Source organism: Mastigoproctus giganteus, chromosome 3, assembly GCF_048544385.1.
Source record: "Mastigoproctus giganteus isolate SK-2022 chromosome 3, ASM4854438v1, whole genome shotgun sequence".
Lineage (NCBI taxonomy): Eukaryota > Metazoa > Arthropoda > Arachnida > Uropygi > Thelyphonidae > Mastigoproctus > Mastigoproctus giganteus.
This window is the reverse complement of record NC_143577.1, coordinates 204,070,690-204,090,026: the sequence shown is the minus strand read 5'-3', so window position 1 is coordinate 204,090,026 and position 19,337 is coordinate 204,070,690. Positions and strand designations below refer to the sequence as shown.

Sequence of the window (19,337 nt, the reverse complement as noted above, 5' to 3'; positions counted from 1 at the left end):
GATCACACCTTGATCCATAGGTTGTATTAAAGCTGTCACATTGGGAGGTAAATATTTGACGAACAAATTTCTATCATCTGATTTTAGAATTTCTTCATTAGGATGACTTGGTGCATTATCTGATAGCAGGGCAGCTTTCTGTGGCAAGCTCAGTGACGCCAGATGTTGGCGCACCGAAGGCACAAATTTAAACTAACTGGAAAATATCTTCCTGTTCATCCAGGCTGACTTATTGTTGTAGTAATCAACAGGTAAATTTGATATTACAATACTAGAGAAAGCCTGTGGTTTTTTTGCCATTCCAATTATGCAGAGTTTCAAAGAATGAGACCTGGCAGCATTTGCACAGCAAAGAACTGTCAATCTCTACGTTTGTATTTTATGTCCTGGAGCTTTTACCTCGATTTCGTAAGCCAAAGTTTTTGTCGGAAGACATTTCCAGTGCAATCCTGTTTCATCAGCATTGTAAATTTGATCCGGCACAAGTTCATTGGTTTTAATAAATTTTTGAAACTCACTGGTGAATTCTTGGGTGGCCGGTGCATCACTACTTAGTTTTTGTAGTGTCCCGGTTAACCCACTTCCTGGTTAATACGATCCCAGTAAATCTAGAGTCTGCTGTATATTGTATTTTTTATTGGTTATGAGAGAGCAATACTAACAGTTAGTGGCTTCATACACATGAACAAGCAAGGTGCAGATTATTATTATTATGTAGTAGCAGTAAAGGCAAATGACAAAAAAGCAAGCTTAAAAACCATCAGCCAAAAAAAAAAACAAAAAAAAAAACCCCAAAACTTCCTATTTTATCAGTCCATCTTTCTAATGGTTTATCTAGTTCTTCCTTGAATTTATTCAAATTACCAACCTCTACAACACAATCAACCACTCTCTGGCTGAAGGCAAACTTCCACACATCAGCAACCACCCTTCGTCAATTTGAATTTATACACCCTCACATGTTTGGTCTGAGCAAAAAGAAGGATTACATTAGCACTGAACTTACTAAATCCATTTGAGGACTTAAAATTACCTGAATCAGATCTCTTTGCAGCTGCCTAATCTCCAGACACTACAAGCCTTTCTTGGTAAGAGCACCCTTTTTCTCCCCTCACCAATTTTGTTGCTATTCTCTGCACCCATTCCAATAGATTCATTCCTTCCCAAAATGAGACATCTAAACTTGTATACAGCACTCAAGATGTGGTCTAACCATTGTCTTATACAATGAGAATCATCTTATTCCTACTGCCAAAATTCCTGTATATCTTTCACAAACCCCCACGAGTCGTTCTGGCAGCCTGTCTGCACTGTCCAGAGATCTTCACATATGATTGCATAATTACTCCTAGGCCTCATTTTCCACTACTCTGAGTATAATACCACACAGGTAGTACATTAATCTGGGAATATTGCTACCCATATACAGTACCTTGCATTTCTTGCCATTTCTCAGCCCATCTGCCTAATTTATCCAGATCTTGTTGCAGTAGCTCACCTTGATTACTGTCATTAACTACCCTGCCAACCTTCATATCATCTGCAAACGTATACAAACCTGATATGCCTTCATCAATATCATTAATAAATATTGAAAAAAAAAACAATGGATCCAGTACTGAACATTGGGGTACTCCAGTAATAACCTTAGTCCATGACGAGCAATGTCCATTAACAACCACTCTCTGTCATCTCCAACTCAACCATCCTTTTATCAATAGCAGTAACTTTCCCTTAATGCCACACTGCTCCAATTTGTACAGCAGTGTTATGTGCAACAGTATCAAAAGCTTTCCTGAAATCCAAGTAGGTGATATCAAAATTATTTTTCATCCAGTTCCTTTGTTACTGCATCATATTATCCAATCAGATTGGTCAGAAAAGTTCGTCCCTTAACAAATTCAAGCTATGCAGTATAACTGCATTCCTGTCCAGAGCGTCCTGCATTACTAATTTAACCAGCAACTCCATTATTTTTCCTGGAACAGAAGTGAAGCTAATGGGTCTGTCATTACTTGCATCTCCCTTTGATTCCTCTTTATGAATTTGGGGTACATTTGCACATCTCCCCTCCACAGGGACCTCCCCTGAATCCAAGGATGCTCTCATAATCATAGCTAAAGGTTTGCTTACCTCTTTAGCTGTCTCCTTTAATATAACTGAACAGTTCCCATCCACACCAGGTGCCTTTCTTACATTTAGGATAGACATGAGGAAATTTGCCTTTAGCCAGCGGGTGATTGGTTGGTGGAATAGACTTCCATCCCTTGTCGTGGAAGTTGATAGCCTAAATAAGTTTAAGGCTCAGCTGGACAGGTATTTCGAACGAACAGAGGGATGAAGTGGTTATTTTTTATTTATTTATTTATTATTTTTTTTTTTTTGGCTGATGCTGCATAAGCTTGCTTTCTTGCATCAAATGCCTCTACTAATGCTAATGCACCTTCAACAATTTCTCCTATGCTTTTCTCTCAGTTCTCACAAAATTATTCAGCTCCCCAAAAGAATTTGACTCACTTCTGGCATTTCCATTCCTGAAAAAACTGCTTGTGTATGAATGATGATGCAAAATACCCATTCAATCATCAACCTGAGCAGGATCAACAACAGTTAATCCATTCATGCCTAGTAAAAAAATATGATTCAACCCATTTATTCTGTTTACAAAAGTATCAAAATCTTTGCTGCTTTTCTTGGAATTCTTTTCCAGAAACTTCTCATAATCTGCTTTAGCCTGCCTAACCTCCTTCATGACTTTATTGTAAACTAGTGATTATCTATTGTAGGCATCTCTATCACCTGATAATTTATATTTATCCCATGTACTTTTCTTCTCTGCCATGAGTCTCATCAGTTCATCTGACACCCACTTGGGTCTATGCCTTGAACTGTATCTGTTAGTTGGTATAAAAACCTAGAAGATTCTATAATAACATCCCTGAATGCTTCTCATTTAGAATTTGCTGTTAGTAACTTTATAAGTTGTCCTATGCATAGAATTAAAAAAAAAAAAAAAAAAAAAAAAAAAACTTTCTGAAAAAACTGTAGTCACCTTACAAAAGCAAAAGTACTTTTCTTTGCCTTTGATGGCAGTTACATCTTTAAGTAAAGATTGGGATACATCTTTAAGTAAAGATGTATCCCAATCAATACATTGTGATCACTGCCCACCTAGTGAGTCTTAATCTGAAAATTCTTAATGCACGAAGTATCTGATAATCAGATCAAGAGTATTGTTTTCTCTTGTTGCCTCTCAAACATGCTAGTGTAGAAGACAATCACGATCATCCAATAAATCCACATAATCTGCAACTGTGTGAGTGACCAATCTGAAAGGTCCAGTCAATATCTGGAAAATTATACTGATCAAAATTATATGCAGAAGCATGCAAGTGTTATATATTTCCCAAATTTAAAAGGCATATCTCTATCTGAAATTTGTTGGAAGTAGACTGATAGGAATTAATAGGAACAAATGTTCATTGCAGAGTCCACTAGCCAATGAAGCAAATATAGACAGTGTAGACCGGGCATGTCAACAATAACAACAGTCCAGACCTTTGGAGTTATACTCAGACATACAAACAGTTAAAAAAAAAAAAAAAAAAAAAAAAAATTATAAACAAGGATAACAATCTTAATATATACTTTTGTGTGGTGGATCATTAGTCCTATCCTCTTGGCAGACATGTATGAAATTATACCTGACCGAACGATTTTTGGGCACAAAAAAAAAAAAGAAGAGGGGAGGTTAAAATGGCTCCCTTCATATTAAAAAAATAAGGCCCATCAGTTATAAATGGATAGACAAAGTATAATACACAATGCAAATATTAAATATGCTAAATATTTGCAATGAAATCCAATGATACAAAAGGATATTAATTATTATTACAGTTTTAAATACAGGCAGCCTGACAGTCTTTACTTTCACCAGCCATTCTTGTTCATTGGGCTAACATGTTATGAATCAAATAGCATGGTGTGCATTTATCATTAGTTGGCTTGGAATACAAATGAGCAAGAATTATAAATGAATGCCACAAGATGATCGGTGTGAAAACTTATACAGAGTTATTCAAATAAACAAATAAAATACAACTCAATCTACAATAATCCAATTAAAATGCATCCCACCCATTTGCAATATAACTAAACTTTATTAAAATAAAATACGGTATTTAATTAAAACTACTACAGATACACAATATCCTAAGGTTTGCACAGACATAACATTCATCCCTTATTTGGATATTTATTACTGAATGTCTGTTGACACTCTAAAAATGATTTTGATAATGCAAGGTAGTTTTCTAAAACAAATATTCTTCTTAGGGAAAATCCACGTTACCACACTAACAAATACTATACTGCTCTTCAAATGCCCTCTGCTACCTATCTAAAAATATCTTACTTCATCTCCAATTACATCCATGCTCTGTTGCCATAGCTACCTTGGTATTTACTATTGACCAATAGGTTATGCAATAAATGTACAACCCTGTAAAATATGGTATCATAAAAAAATAATGTGTATTATTATGCTGGGTATAAAGTGATAGTTTAATATGATTCTCAATCAATTATTAACCTATTCATAATTATGAATAGTAAAAAGACATTTCTTTCTTTTTTCAGTTTTGGCAGCCAACTAAGTTTCCACTATGTCCTGTATATCCAGTAGTAGTAGTAAATGCAATGATCTTATAGCTCAGTAAAACAAGCCTCAATTTTCATTAGTGTTGCACTACTTTTAAACAATATTCCTCAGAAGAGTAACCTACCATTTACAAAAGTGGTATGAAAAGTAACAGACACTGTTGATAATTACAAAGAGCCTGTCAAGTTGATTATGCTGATGATCAGACCACTAGTGCCGTTTTCTCTTCTTGCCTTTCTAACATGCCAGTAAAGAAAAAGAGTGATCCAAAAAATCCAGAAAAGCTTTGCCACTTTGTGAGTGACCAACCCCCTAGTTACAGTCAATTTCTGGAAAATTAAAATCCCCCATTATAAGATATTCTGATTTAGAATTAGTAAATGCAAATAATGCAAGAAAGCAAGCGTATACAGACAAAAAAAAAAAAAAAAAAAACCAAAAAATACCACTTTCCATAACACTTGTCCATTCCCTCTAATAGTTTGTCTAGTTCTTCCTTGAATTTATACAAACTGCCCACTTCCACAATACCAGATGGAAGTTTGTTCCGATAATCAACTACCCCTGTCAGTCTTAGACAGAGTAGAATAGATGTTGCACATCTATTCTGCAACCATCCTTCCTCAATTTGAATTTATGCCCCCTCACATGTGTAGTCTGAGCAAGAGGAAGGATTCCATCCATATTGAGCTTGCTCAACCCATTGAAAGCCTAAAAAACTTCAGTCACACATAAAAGGTGTCCAAGTCTCTAGATGCTGCAATTTGCACAACTGAAGCCTTTCCTGGTAAGAGCATCATTTTGTTTATCACTGCAACAATAGATCTAACATAATCTTCTCATTTCAACAGACCCATATTCTTCCTAAAAGTGAAGCTTCATGACCTGCATGCAATACTCAATATGTGGGCTAACCAGTGGTGGCTCGTGACTCTGATGTTTGGGGGTGCAATTTAAGTTATATTAAATTGCCTTGGTTATATGTAGACAAACATAGTAATAATAATAAGCAAGTTAAAAATACTAATACTACAAAACATTAACTAAACCAGTGGTGCGTAAACTATGGGGCACAACCCACAGAGGGGTCGTGGCAATTTTTAAATAAATTTATTTTTTGGTGTACATAAAAGCTAAAAACCTGTTGTTAAAATTACTTTTTCAATACTGTAGGTGTAGAGAATTTACAACTTGAACTAAGTCTGAGATACGAATGAACCCTACTGCTTATTACGTTGGGAATATACCTTAATTTGCTCACTGGCTATGGACCCATATTGTTATGGACAATATAGATTCATATTGTTAATACTAGCAGACTCCAGTGCCTGAGGACCGGAATCAATTAACCCAAATCTATCACAGAACGTATACATACTATGCTTAGGTATTGACCATATGAAATACTTGAAATAATTTGATACATAACGAAGAAATTGTGTTGCAAATAGCAAGTCTGTTGCACGCATGCTTTATTCTGCTTTGTAATTCGGTGCTTTCATATCAACTTGTTCTCCCTGCTGCAACAAAAATGATTTCAATTATGCATGGAGAAAAATACAGCAACGATTTAAAAACCATTCCTCTGTCCAGAGACTAGTCTCGTGGTGTATTACAGTTATCACAGACAACATAAAATTCAATTTATTAAATTTATTTATAACATAAAATTCAATTTATTGAGAGAAAGTCAAATTTTTGCAATACAGTTAGATGACTCCACAGATATTTTCAACCTTGCTCAACTTATTGTATATATCAGATACTGCTATGAGGGAGATATTTTGGAGGATTTTCTATTTTGCAAAGCTTTCGAAGGAAGAACGACGGGCGAGAAGATTTTTGACGTTATATTTTCTTGCAAACAAGTGATCTAAAGTGAAACAACTGTATTGCGATTTGTACTGATGGTGCGGCTGCATTACAGGAAGAAAATAAAGGTTTAAAGGGCGAAATAAAGGAAACTGCTCCAAATATAGTTTAGAACCATTGCATCAGTGGCGTAGCTACCATGTAGGCAGGCAAGGCAATTGCCTCCAGGCCCGACATCTTTGGCTGTCTCCTGTTTTTGCAATATTCATTAATTAAGTAGGGGCCCAAACATGTTCTTTGCCTCCGGGCCTGAAAAAGGGTAGCTATGCTATTGCATTGCATTATACATAGAGAAGCATTAGTAGCAAAGAAAATGCAAACTGAATTGGATGAAGTTTTGAAAGATGCAGTAAGTGTGGTCAACTTTATTAAAAGTGGAAGCTTAAATAGTAGAGTTTTCACTAACTTTGTAATGAAATGGGATCCGCTTATGAAACACTTCTTTTATATACGAAAATGAGGTGGTCGTCCAGTGGTAAAGTGTTGCAACATCTTTTTGACTTCAAACATGCAGTTTTTATTGATTTTATCGGATAAAAATCAGAACCTTGCTTAATTGTTTACAAATCAAAAATGGCTTGGAAACCTTAGTTACCTTGTTGATATATTTGAAAAACTTAATGATTTAAATTTAAGTCTTCAAGAACAGGGAACTGATATTAATACTCAGTGATAAAATTGAAGCTTTCAAAAACAAACTTAATCTTTGGAAAATTGAATTGGAGCGTAATAATACTGAGACATTCCCTTGTTTTTCTGAATTTGTTAATAGCAATAATATTGACAGTCTACAATTTAGGGATATCATTGTCACCCACCTGACAATGCTAATTAAGAATTTTTCCAAACGATTTAATGTATCTCCAGGAAAGAAAAAAAAAAAAAAAGTATTGGATTCGTGATCCCTTTGTTTTTGAAATTTCTTCGTGCCCCGAAATTACATTGAGCAAAAGGAAGATCTTATTGACCTGAAGTCTGACGAATCATTACTTGCATGTTTCAGGACCTGCAACTTGTGAAAAATTTTGGCTTTCTCTTCAAGAAGAGTATCCAATTATCAAAAATGGCGATACAAACTTGCTACCTTTTGGGTCTACAAATTTATGTCAAGTTGGCTTCTCAAAATTAACAGCTATAAAAGCAAAACAACATTCCAGACTTTATCCAGAAGATGACATGAGATTAGCAATTTCAAATATTGCACCAAATATTATCGGTTATCCAGGCTCATCCTTCTTATTAATTGTTTTGTAATTGTTAATTTTTTTATTGTTTTGTAATTTTAATTGAAGAATTTGATTTATTGTGTTTTGCTATATTGTATTCAATTAAAATATTAAACAATTATTTTAATATGTAAATTAAAAAGGAGAATTTTTTTTATTCCTTTCTCAGATTATATTACATTCCATCGAATATAATTTTCTACTACATAATTTATAAAATGCCATTTTTGTTCTCTAAAAATCTGGTCATCCTACCTCTGGGTTTAATTAAGGGGTTGCGTCAATTATATATTTAATAAAGGGGGTCACGAGTGAAATAAGTTTGTGTGCCACTGAACTAGACATTTACCATTAACAGACTTGAACTTTTACTTAAAAACAAAATCCATTCTTCAGTTTTAATTTGTTGAAAATTGATTAAATAACTTTTTCATTCAAGTTTGGTGCACTGTTGACCAAGCTTTTCTCTATTGAAAGCATTGCTTGAGCATTTAGCCTTTCCTGATTCATAGTGCTCCTTAAAAATGTTTTTATTCTTTTAAATGTTGAATGGCAGCATTCGGGCTCTGAAGTAGTCATCGGAATGGTCAAAAGAACTTTTATGAGTTTTGTAAGTTCACCAAGAACTTCAGCTAGATTATTTTCTGAGATAAATTTCAGCAAGTCATTAATTTGCAATAATTGTGTAGATCATGTCTGCTATAAAAAACTTGTAATTCCATAAGAAGTTTTTCTCTTTCAATCATGGGCTATGCCTCAGAAGTCTCCTGTACCTCTTCCATGAGCATTTTCATACAAAAAATAACAAAGTTCTCCTTGTTAAACAATTTAGCAGCAATTAATTGCTTTGTAAAAGAATATCTCTCACCTATGTCAAGACTTATATAATTGCATACTTCCTTCGCTTCAATCAATCTTTTTGAAGGATTTTCACAGTACACTGAATTCCTGATTTTTAGAACGACATTCTTAAAGTTTTGTATATATTCATGTATTTTAACTGCCTCAATTTCTCGAGACAGAATTTGATTATAAATAAATTCTACGTGAGGCATTATCTGATGGAAAAGTTCTAACCAGAACTTGAATTTTTCATTACTCGAGATGTGCAAAATTCCAGTTTCTTCTGAAACTGTCTTATCTGCATTTGCTGTTGCTTGTAGTCCCTCCATGGACTTTTTTTTTTAAGGATTCAAAATTTTCATAAATGCTGTTCACAGTGCATATATTGAAGTTCCATCTTGTAGGGAAAGGTCGGGCAACACGGCTGTCCATATGCTTTCTGTGAACAGAGAGAGACAGTGGTGATCTCAAGAAAAATGTTGGTATTGACATGAGGTTCGAAAAGAATAATCTTGAATATTACTTGCTGCATTTCTCATCATCAGATTCAGTTGGTGTGCATAGCAGTGAATAAAATGTGCAATTTTGTACACTTCTTTTATTTTAGCCTGAATTCCTCCTTTATTTCCTTTCATCACACTTGCACCATCAAATGTCTGAGCAACCAGTTTTTGAGTATTTCCTTCGAGAATTGTCTAACTGATCTAGAATACTTCGATATTCCGTCTGCCATTTGGTTTTCCGGAGTGAAAAATTCCCAAAAACACTCAAAAATGTCTCCATTCAGTTCACATCTCAAAACAATTACCATTTATACATGTTCTGAAACATCTGTTGTGTCATCAGCCATGACAGCTATAAAAGCTTCTTTAATTTCTCTTTTTATTTCATTGCAGAATATTTGCAGCAAACAGTCAAGAATATCATTCTGAATAGTTTTTGAAATGCCTTTAAATGCTGCATTACTTTCTAAATGGTTCTTTAAATTGGAATCTAATTGCAGGCGAAATTTATTAAGACTAAATACTCCTGGATTTTTAGAATAGTCTTTTTCGTCATGTCCACGTAAAGGAATTTCAAACTGTCCACAAAATTTAATGCAGTCTATTATTTTAGATAATACCTCACGATTCTTAGTAATTTTTCTGTTATGTTTGCAGATCGAAAGTCTGTAGGCTTCACTAAGCTGTTCTTTAATATTTAAGTTTCCTAAAAGTGATAGTGAAATCACATTATCAAAATGTTTCTTCACACTCTCATGCTTTAGAGTTTTTCTTTCATTCTGTTTATGCTTGAAAGCCACTTTTTGTCCACATTAAATCACCTCCGAACAGTAAACATGGAAAACAAAAAACAATGCATTTTTAACTACACAAACATAAAGCTAACTTTTTCTTTGGTACCATTAAGTTTTAAAACTGCAAATATATTTCTTATTATTACTTATTCCCCGCTAAGAAATTTGAATCTTTGGTGTGGGGTGGCCTTCTTTTTAATAGCATTTTTTTTTTTTTCTTGGAGAGATAATTGTTAAAAACTAAGCTGCTGAAGTTTATTCACCGTCACGTGATTTACTTCATGGGGAAGCACGGAGGCCATGATCGAATCAAATTTAACAAAATTGTGTGTCGTAGAAATAAATGTTTTACTTACACATCACCTCATAATATAACTTCAACTTACCAAGTTCAAGCTCAATTAAGCTGTAATCACATAATTACACTGTTGAATATTGAGTATTGACTTAACACTTAACAATATACCAACATTGTGGCTACACACCCATCATGGTCAACGATGAAATCTGCACTGTGCGCTTTACAGTGACTTTGATTCGTTTTGCCTATAAAAAATGTATATTGGCAAGATGCCAATGCAACCAACTACCAAATATTCACTGGAATGCAAAACGTGTCACTGCCTGGCACACAGCGAGGCCTACGGTTAATTAAACTTCAAAGTTAGAAACGATTTCGTGTTTTTATTCATTTATTATTGAAATGATTACTGGAAACAGAGGATGTGCATACTATATGCAGTCCTGTTAATAAAAATATTCATTGCATTGCATTGTTCCTCACAAAATTTCATATAACTCCGTTCACTGTATCTATATTTAAATAGCTGGGTGTGCTGCAGTGCCTATGGACGAGCTACCCCTGGGCCTAACCATTGTATAAGGCAATGTGATAATCATCTCCTTTTCCCTGCTGGCAAAATTCCTGTATATAATTGACAAAACCCCATGAGCTGTCCTGACAACCTGTCTTTCTTCACTACCCTTCCTCCACACAGCTGGTACATTAATTTGGTATTACTGCTACCCATGTGCAGTACCTTGCATTTGTCAATGCTAAACTTTAATTGCCACTTCTCTGCCCATCTGCCTGCCTAATTTTTATAGACCTTTTTTGCACTAGCTTTCCTTGATTAATTATTGTCATTAACCACCCTGCCAACCTATGTATCACACTGGCCCACTATTTGTCGGTATAATTGCTTCTTATATTCACCACAGTTATTTGGCCTATAATGCACTATATTTCCAGGTGCTTATGTCATACCAAACTGAACCTGCATTGCATTGGCCAGTCATGCACAGGGTCAGTAAATCAGAATGCCTTATACAGTATTTAATAATAGAGGATTGCAACCTCCAGATATTGACTGGAACTTGTGGGTTGGTAACTCACACACTAGCAAGACTTTTGTGGATTTAATGGACGATTGTTTTCTACAACTGTATGTTAGATAAGCAATACTCTTGATCTAATTATGCATCCATTTTTTTTATTTTCTTATATGTTGAATGATGTCCTTATATTACAATTACGCAAAGGATTATAAATTTTCTATACATGAAGCGACTAACTAAGGAAATTTTAAATTCAATTAAATCTGGATGAGCCTCTAAGCAGTTAAAGCACACTCTCAGTCTTTCTTGCTGTTCCCCATGTCAGTCAACTGTGACTATTCAAATTACATAATACAATTTTTAAAAAACTCTTTTTGAACACCTTTTTTCCCTCCCACAATCTGTATTACATCTTATATCCCCATAACACTTCTTAACAACAGCTTTGGCCTGGTTTCCCCCATTATATAATTAAATGATCCAATTCAAATTACATTATTTTGTTAATGGTAAAACCATAAATTGGTACATACCATCTACTACTTTATATACAAACACAGACGAAGCCTATCAAAGGGGGAAAGCCATGAGGGCCATTTGGCCTGGGCCTCAAACTGAAAAGGGACCTTGAATAGTTTTATAGTAGATTTTTCTTAAATAATTAACACAGCTATAAGAAAAACACTAGAAAAAAAATACATTCAAACCGTTTCACTTTGTGTTCAACTTTTAGTTTAAAAAAAAAATTTTTATATATATATATATATATTTTTTTTTTTTTTTTTTTTTTAAATTATTATTTTTTTTATATATCGCTTGGGGCCTCAAAAGCTGGTCATTACCCAAGCCACTCAGACATCTGAAATTGCCTGGCCATGCACATCTGCATAACTATGAAAAGTTTATTTTACCGATCAAGAATACTGTCCTCTTCTAAATATTTAGCAATAATTTTACCTGTATCATTCCTATCACACATCATTAAATCTATCACACATCACTAATTACACTTAAAAATAATCAACAGAGAATGGAATGTCAGGACATTTTAAGTAAAATACAATGAAGGCAGGAACACTTATGCCTGTGTATTTTTTTCAAATATATTAAATAATTATATACTTCGTTTAATGTTGCAAATAAATAAATTATTTTGTATAAACAATGCTATATATTTGAAAGCAACTTTGTAAATTAAACAAAGTTTAATATTGCAGTAAAAGCAGCATACCTGATTCGGTGTACCTTAATTCAGGTTTATGCAGTTCTCCTATTTCAGAAATTGGAGGAGGCCATACACCTGGAGATAATTTACCAGGAGGTGGTACTGCTGATGTCTGAGGTTCTGAATGAGTCCAATAATACATTAAATCTAACTGAAAAACAAACCAAAATGATAATAAGGTGTAATACAGATTGTACAAAATTATGCAGTTTCTGAATATTTTAATTAAATTAATTAATTTAATACAGTATTTTCTTTTAAATATATATATTGTTTTAATAAAAAAAAAAAATTAGAGATGGAAAGAGCATTTTGAGATTATAATTTATTGCAAACAAATCCTTAAATTATTTTAAAATATTGAATACCTATTTTAATGATAAAATGATATTTGCAGGTCAAAAAGGACAATTAACAAAGGTCAAGTCAGTCAATCATATGGGAACTGATTAAACTTGATGACAATGACCACATAACTGACAAACCACACAGCAGTAGGCTTAAAATGTCAATGCCATGAACAGTTAACACCCAGTAATAGCAGCTTCTGTAGCTGAGGGGTCAGAAAAAAAAAAAATAGGAGCGCAGTAGCACACGCTCTTTCAGTAGACCGGGGTTCAAGCCTCTGACTGCTAAATACAGTTGATCTGCCAACCGCACTCAAATAGCGTGGCAGATTATGGTTCATTTCCCTCAACACGAATCATTGAGGAGGCTTCCATCCTGCAGTGGGTTGATAATGGCTGAAGTTTACTTTTTTAATAACTGGAAATGTTTGCCAGATTCTAAGACCAGCTGGATGATGTGAAATAATGTGATGGATATTTCCAATAAGACAACTGAACTGCACACACATCTGCAGTAAAATGTGTGTTGAAGATTTTGTGGTCTCAAAGGAATGTCCAGCTGCAAAGATCACCAGGCCTTACCTCTCCTGATTTTTTGATTTGAGGATACCTTAATGAGCAAACATTTGTGAACAATCCACACTCAGATGAAGATTATCATCACAGAGCTAACTGCTGACATGACACCCTGGACATGCTTCTCCACGTTGTCAAAAACATTGTAGGGTTAGAACGTGTTCAGCACAAAACAGCAGATACTTCCAACATTTCTTTTAACATATTGTGATCTTATACAATAATATTAGCCAAAATACATCATGTTGTTCCTGAATGAAAGTGTAACTAGAGATATATGCAATTGTATGGATTCAGAGACTTTAAAAACACCTTATATATCTACTCACAGGCTGAATGAACCTGCTAATCAATCAGTTTGATATGCAGTTTTATTAAATAATCTTTACTGAATGTACAGTAGCCTAAAAGTTACAAATGAAAAGATACATAATATCCATCATAGCAGAAAGGCAAGCATGCTTATTTGCAGAATGATCTGTTCAAACCTCTATGATAGTATTAATCCACAGTAGCTTTGGTTGATTGTCATATTCTTTGACAATCAGAGAATATAACATTTAACCAGTAGGTCAATGAGAGAGCTGCATTGGATTGCATTCAAAATTTGAAGCGAGGCCACGAAGCACCTGTATATCATGTTTGTAAACTGTGCATATTCTCTAGTCAGGTCAGTTAGCCTACTTTGTGGGATATAAAACTAGAATTTCTGGATAAATAAAAAAATAATAATAAATAAATAAATAAATAAAAACAATGTGCACCTCTCACCCAGCTAACTGTGTGAAAAATACCGATAAAAACTTCTGTCCTGACAGGAAATATATGTCTCAACAGGCAATGAACTCAGGGCATGTTTTAAGGGTGGGTAACACAGGCAATCATCAGGGTGTTAACATGCCTGGGTACAATTTAGGGGGATAATTTATGTGGGTGCCTCTCAGTGATGTGGATGAGAAAGCTCATTAGGTATTATGGCAAATAATGCAAGTAAACAAGCTTACAGAGCATCAACCAAAACAAAAAAAAAAAAAAAAACAACACACACACAAAACACTATGTCCATCTCATCTTAAATTTATTCAAACTTACCCACTTCCAGAAATCTTAAGTAAGCCTTCTTGCCCATTGCACCATTCAGGCTGATTGAATGTACTTCCTCCACCCACCCAACTGAATGAAACCTCTGATAAACACTTTGGGGGATAGTGATAAGGGGAGGAAATTGAATAATCACACGGGATGCTATATTTCATGGTGTTCCACTTAAGGATGCCTGCTGCAAAACCCAATTTGATCAAACAGTTTTACATTATAAAGTAAATAATGTATAACTAGCTCTGATTATACTCATTTATTTTATAATGTAAAACTTTTTTTTTTCTTTTTATAAATAAATCGATGGTTATGCCAACTTTTAAACAAAATTGCTCCAAAAGACTGCGCATGGAGACAAAGTCGGCAATATTAATCACATCCAGTATAACCATGCAGGCGCCTCCGTAGCCAGGTGGGCAGGAGAAGCAGTGCGTAGCACACTCTTCTTGATTAGACCGGCATTCGAAACTGTGACCACCAAATACGGAAAGGTCAGGGAATGACCACCGCATATCCCTGGAGCAATATGGCCTTAGTTGCTAATGCTCCTAAAAACCAAATAACAAACAAACAAAAACAAACATAACCATGCATGTGTGCAAAAGCACAACTAGTAATTTTGATACCTATGACCAAATATCACAAATGCACCTTTTTTTTTCATAAAAATAGTTTAATTATAATTATATTAATTAATTTAGTTAATTCGGGATTAATTATAATAATAATTTAATTATGATTTATAGAATAATTGTTATTATCAAAGGAAAATGTTATTATCCATTAAATGGTACTTTTATAAAAAAAAAAAAAGTTTTTATAATAAATGATATACACAATAATAAATGTCATGTTTTTAAACTAATTATAAATTCAGTTATTCTAAATCTTTAACTCTATTGCCTAAGATGAATGGCACCAGTGGCCATGGCCATACTTACTGTACTCTAGTTGTGCCTCTTGTACAAGAAAGCGTAGAGAATGATGAACAATAGATAGAATAATAATACATTTAATTGTAGGAAAGACTGGTTAAAAAAAAAAAAAAAAAGGTAATAATGAGTTTAACTTTTGAACATTTCAAGATTTCACTACTGCAGCCTATGCAAAATTGGACATCTTAGCTAAAAGTAAATATATTATCATATTGATCGGAGCACAACAACACATGATCTCCTGACTAGAAAGCCTTATGAATATTTGTAAAATTTAGCAATTTTCAAAGTATATCCCTTTTAAGTACCACCACCATTTTTCATATAAATAAAAAATACTATAAAACTTGTACTATACCTACAGTATATGGAACTTTTATTATCCTCTTTGAGGGCCACATGTTTTATGCTGTTAATACAATATATGGATTCTGCAGACAACTGACACATTTCTTTATATTACTACCCAAATATTTATTTTTAATAGAGTATTTATAAAATTCTATATACAGAAGCATAAAAAAGGGTCACACCATCCGAGGAATGGTGTTAATTTCTGCATTTTCTCCACTTTCCTTACCTTTTACTGGGAAAAAAAAAAAAAAAAAAAAGAGTGCAGAAGCATTTAAGGATAATAGCCCCATTCTTGCTAAAATACAGAAAATAGTATTACGATATAGTTTAGAGCTAAAGCCTCAGGTTATGTAAGAGTTTAACTAATACACAAGTTAGTGCAATTGCATCATTTCAATACATAGCCAACTACTTAAATAGTTATAAATTGGCATCATTAAGTATATCTCATATTGTGAATACCTTCGCAACAAGTTGCCATGATATTGCACTACCTCGAATAAGTAACACTTCACAATATGGTATGGGATAAAGATTTCTGTTATCCTCATACTATCCCTATTAGACTTAGGAAAGCAAAAAAGATGTAGGAAGGTGATAGCAGGAGAGGAAGAAAGGGACAGTTACTCCAACTCACACCACTTAAACTCATAAATTCCTCAAACAGGCAATGCTTCCCCAGTAGAGAAGATTGTTGTTATCTATTCTCGGAAACTCCGTGGCTATCAGGCCCCCCCCACAGATGGCACTGTTTCGGAGCTTATTGATCCCTCATCAGTGGGTGGGTAGGTACCCTGGTGTTGCAATGATGACAACCCAGTTGTAAAGTATAAATCCACAATATGAGGGATGCCTGATGATGTGGAGTAATTTAGATTACAATATAGCTTAGGGCTAAAGCCTCAGGTTATGCAAGAGTTTAACTAATGGACAAGTTAGTGCAAATGCATCATTTCAGTACATAGCCAACTACTTAAATAGTTATAAATTGGCATCATTAAGTATATCTCATATTGTGAATAACTTCACAACAAGTTGCCATGATATTGCACTACCACGAATAAGTACATTAGTTAAAATCTTACATAACCTGAGGCTTTAGCCCTAAATTATATTGTAATCTAAATTACTCCACACCATCAGGCATCTCTCATATTGTGGATTTATACTTTGCAACTGGGTTGTCATCATTGCAACACCAGGGTACCCGCCAACCCACTGATGAGGAGTCAATAAGCTACGAAACAGTGCCATATGGGTGATGGTATCCACTGAGAATATGTAACAATAATCTTCTCCTATGGTGAAGTGTTACTTATTTGAGGTAGTGCAATATCATGGCAACTCATGATATTGCACTAACTTGTACATTAGTAAATAGTGCTGTAATTAACATTACTTCTGAAACTTATATCGAATACAGAATTACATTTAATTCCAAAAAAATAAAATGGTATGCAGTTGACCGAATATCAAATTTAAATAGGCCAACTTACCCGAAACACATTCTCTAAAGGTGCATTCTCATCTTCAATTTGCCGTAGCACTCCAGCTGCCAACATGTGCGTACAAAATTGAGCTGCTAAGATCTTGAGATCTTGTTTTGTTAGAAGGAAGCGGAGGTAATGGTCCTCGGGGAATGCTGAACAAAGCCAGTGGATCAGCATTTGGCCTAGGATATGCACGGAAAACAGTTTCAGATAAACATCAACAATACAAAATAGCAAAGAATGCACAGCATTTAAACTATATACTCTTAAGGCAGTTGTTTTTCCTTTCAAATGTTATAATATACGTTTTTTTATGAAAAATGAAGAGAACATAAAAATAGCGGTCTCCAACCAATTTTTGTTATAGATCTTGCTCAGCAAGGTCTATAACAAAAATTGGTTGTTAATTAGTTGTTGCTATAACAAAAATTAATTGTTATAAATTAACCAAAGTAGTGTGTAAGAGCAGTGGAAGTTCATTTAAAAAAAATGTTCTGTTACTACTGTATATGAGATTAGGTTACGTTAGCATTAATAGTGAAGAATGATCCCAGAAAGCAAGCTTATACAGCATCAGCCAAAAAAAAAAAAAAAAAAAAAATCCCATTTCACCTATCCAAATACAGTAGACTCCCAATTAATTGGGGAGGTTGGGAAATTAATTTCCTGACTCTCTAGTGCCCATAAAAAAAAAAAAAAAAAAAAAGAGAGTTATGAACAATATGCATTTAATATATAAAGAAAATTGTATACTCTATTATTTATTGAAAAAGGAAGTAAATAAGTTTTTTTTCTCTCTGAAAGTCCACTACCTGCACTATCTGAAACTCCGGCAAATCTGATTAATTTAACTTTATTCTTTATTAAATCTCATACAGTTTGTTCACCAACATTGTACTCTTTCATGAGTACAATGTTGGCGAGTACAACTGACACTCCAGCACCTTCTTCATGTTTATAGATGTGTTGCAGTCTTTGTTGTACTGAAAGAAAAATTTTTTAACATGATGGGTAACTAAAAATTTTGAAAAAAATGCAAACAAAATACATATGTACTTACTGAATAACTGCAACTCAAGTGTGCATATCTGCTTAACATGCACTAACTGTTGCTTATATGTGCACATGCCTAAGGATTGAAGGACTTCCTGAGGAATAAGACTGTACAGTACACTCAGAGTGGTGGATTAAGAGTTTGTGAGTCCCTAAGCAGTATTTTTTAAAACATTTAAATTTAAAAATAAATTATTTAAAGTAGATACTGTAATTGTGTTTTTAAGACATTTAAATCAAATTTTTCTCATCTCCATTTTTTCGAATTTTTTTTCCATCAGCAACCTGGTTAAACCACCCCCAGATAATCAGGAGCCCACTGTAATCTCAAACAAATTGGGTTAATTTGTTTGAAATTAAATAATACTAAAATAAAATGAAATAAAAGAAAACAGAAACAAAGTAAACACAAAGTATAAACTAATCTTATTTTACATTGATAATATGAGTTTATCTTTTACATCATTAATTAGCACGAGATAAGAAAAATCTAGGGGCTTGGTTGATATTTCTGTTTTGAAAAAAAATCAGAAATACCATCTCTGATTAACTTAAATTTAATATGGACCTTTTTATCTTATTTACTGCACAATTCACTTCTGAATGTTAGCTTCCACATAAGTTATTATACATTTTAAAGTTATCCCTATTTATAAGATTCTTTTGATGATTTAAATAATTACAGACATGTAATCCTACCTATTTCAACCATTAGTTTGTAGCAAAAGTATCACAACTGGTAGAGTGGGAGAAGACAGAGTGGTAATAAATGGACACTGCTCTTCGTGGACTAATGTTATTAGTGGAGTCCCCCAGGGTTCAGTGTTGAGTCCATTGTTGTTTTCTGTATTTGTGATGTGATCTATTTTTTTCTTCAAAATGTGCCGTGATCTACCATCTCAAGAATTTCATTGCACATGGTTAAAAAAGTTAATCAACACATATTGAAAAACATTGTTTATAAATTTTAAAATTAAATACAATTCAAAATTCTTATTTTAAATTCAATCATATTTAAATTTT

At 33.7% G+C, this 19,337-nt stretch overlaps 1 protein-coding gene across 2 annotated transcripts in view; it reads right to left on the bottom strand.

The window, feature by feature from the left end:
• The window catches only part of LOC150088616 (uncharacterized), a 345,392-nt gene that overhangs the window by 213,961 nt on the left and 112,094 nt on the right, over positions 1–19,337 (bottom strand). For both annotated transcript variants that reach the window (XM_090369593.1, XM_090369592.1), the window contains exons 3-4: positions 17,268–17,443; positions 12,468–12,612 (exon numbers count right to left, since the gene is read on the bottom strand). In XM_090369593.1, coding sequence (XP_090225719.1) covers positions 12,468–12,612; positions 17,268–17,443 — 321 coding nt within the window. The remainder of the gene's footprint in view (positions 1–12,467; positions 12,613–17,267; positions 17,444–19,337) is intronic.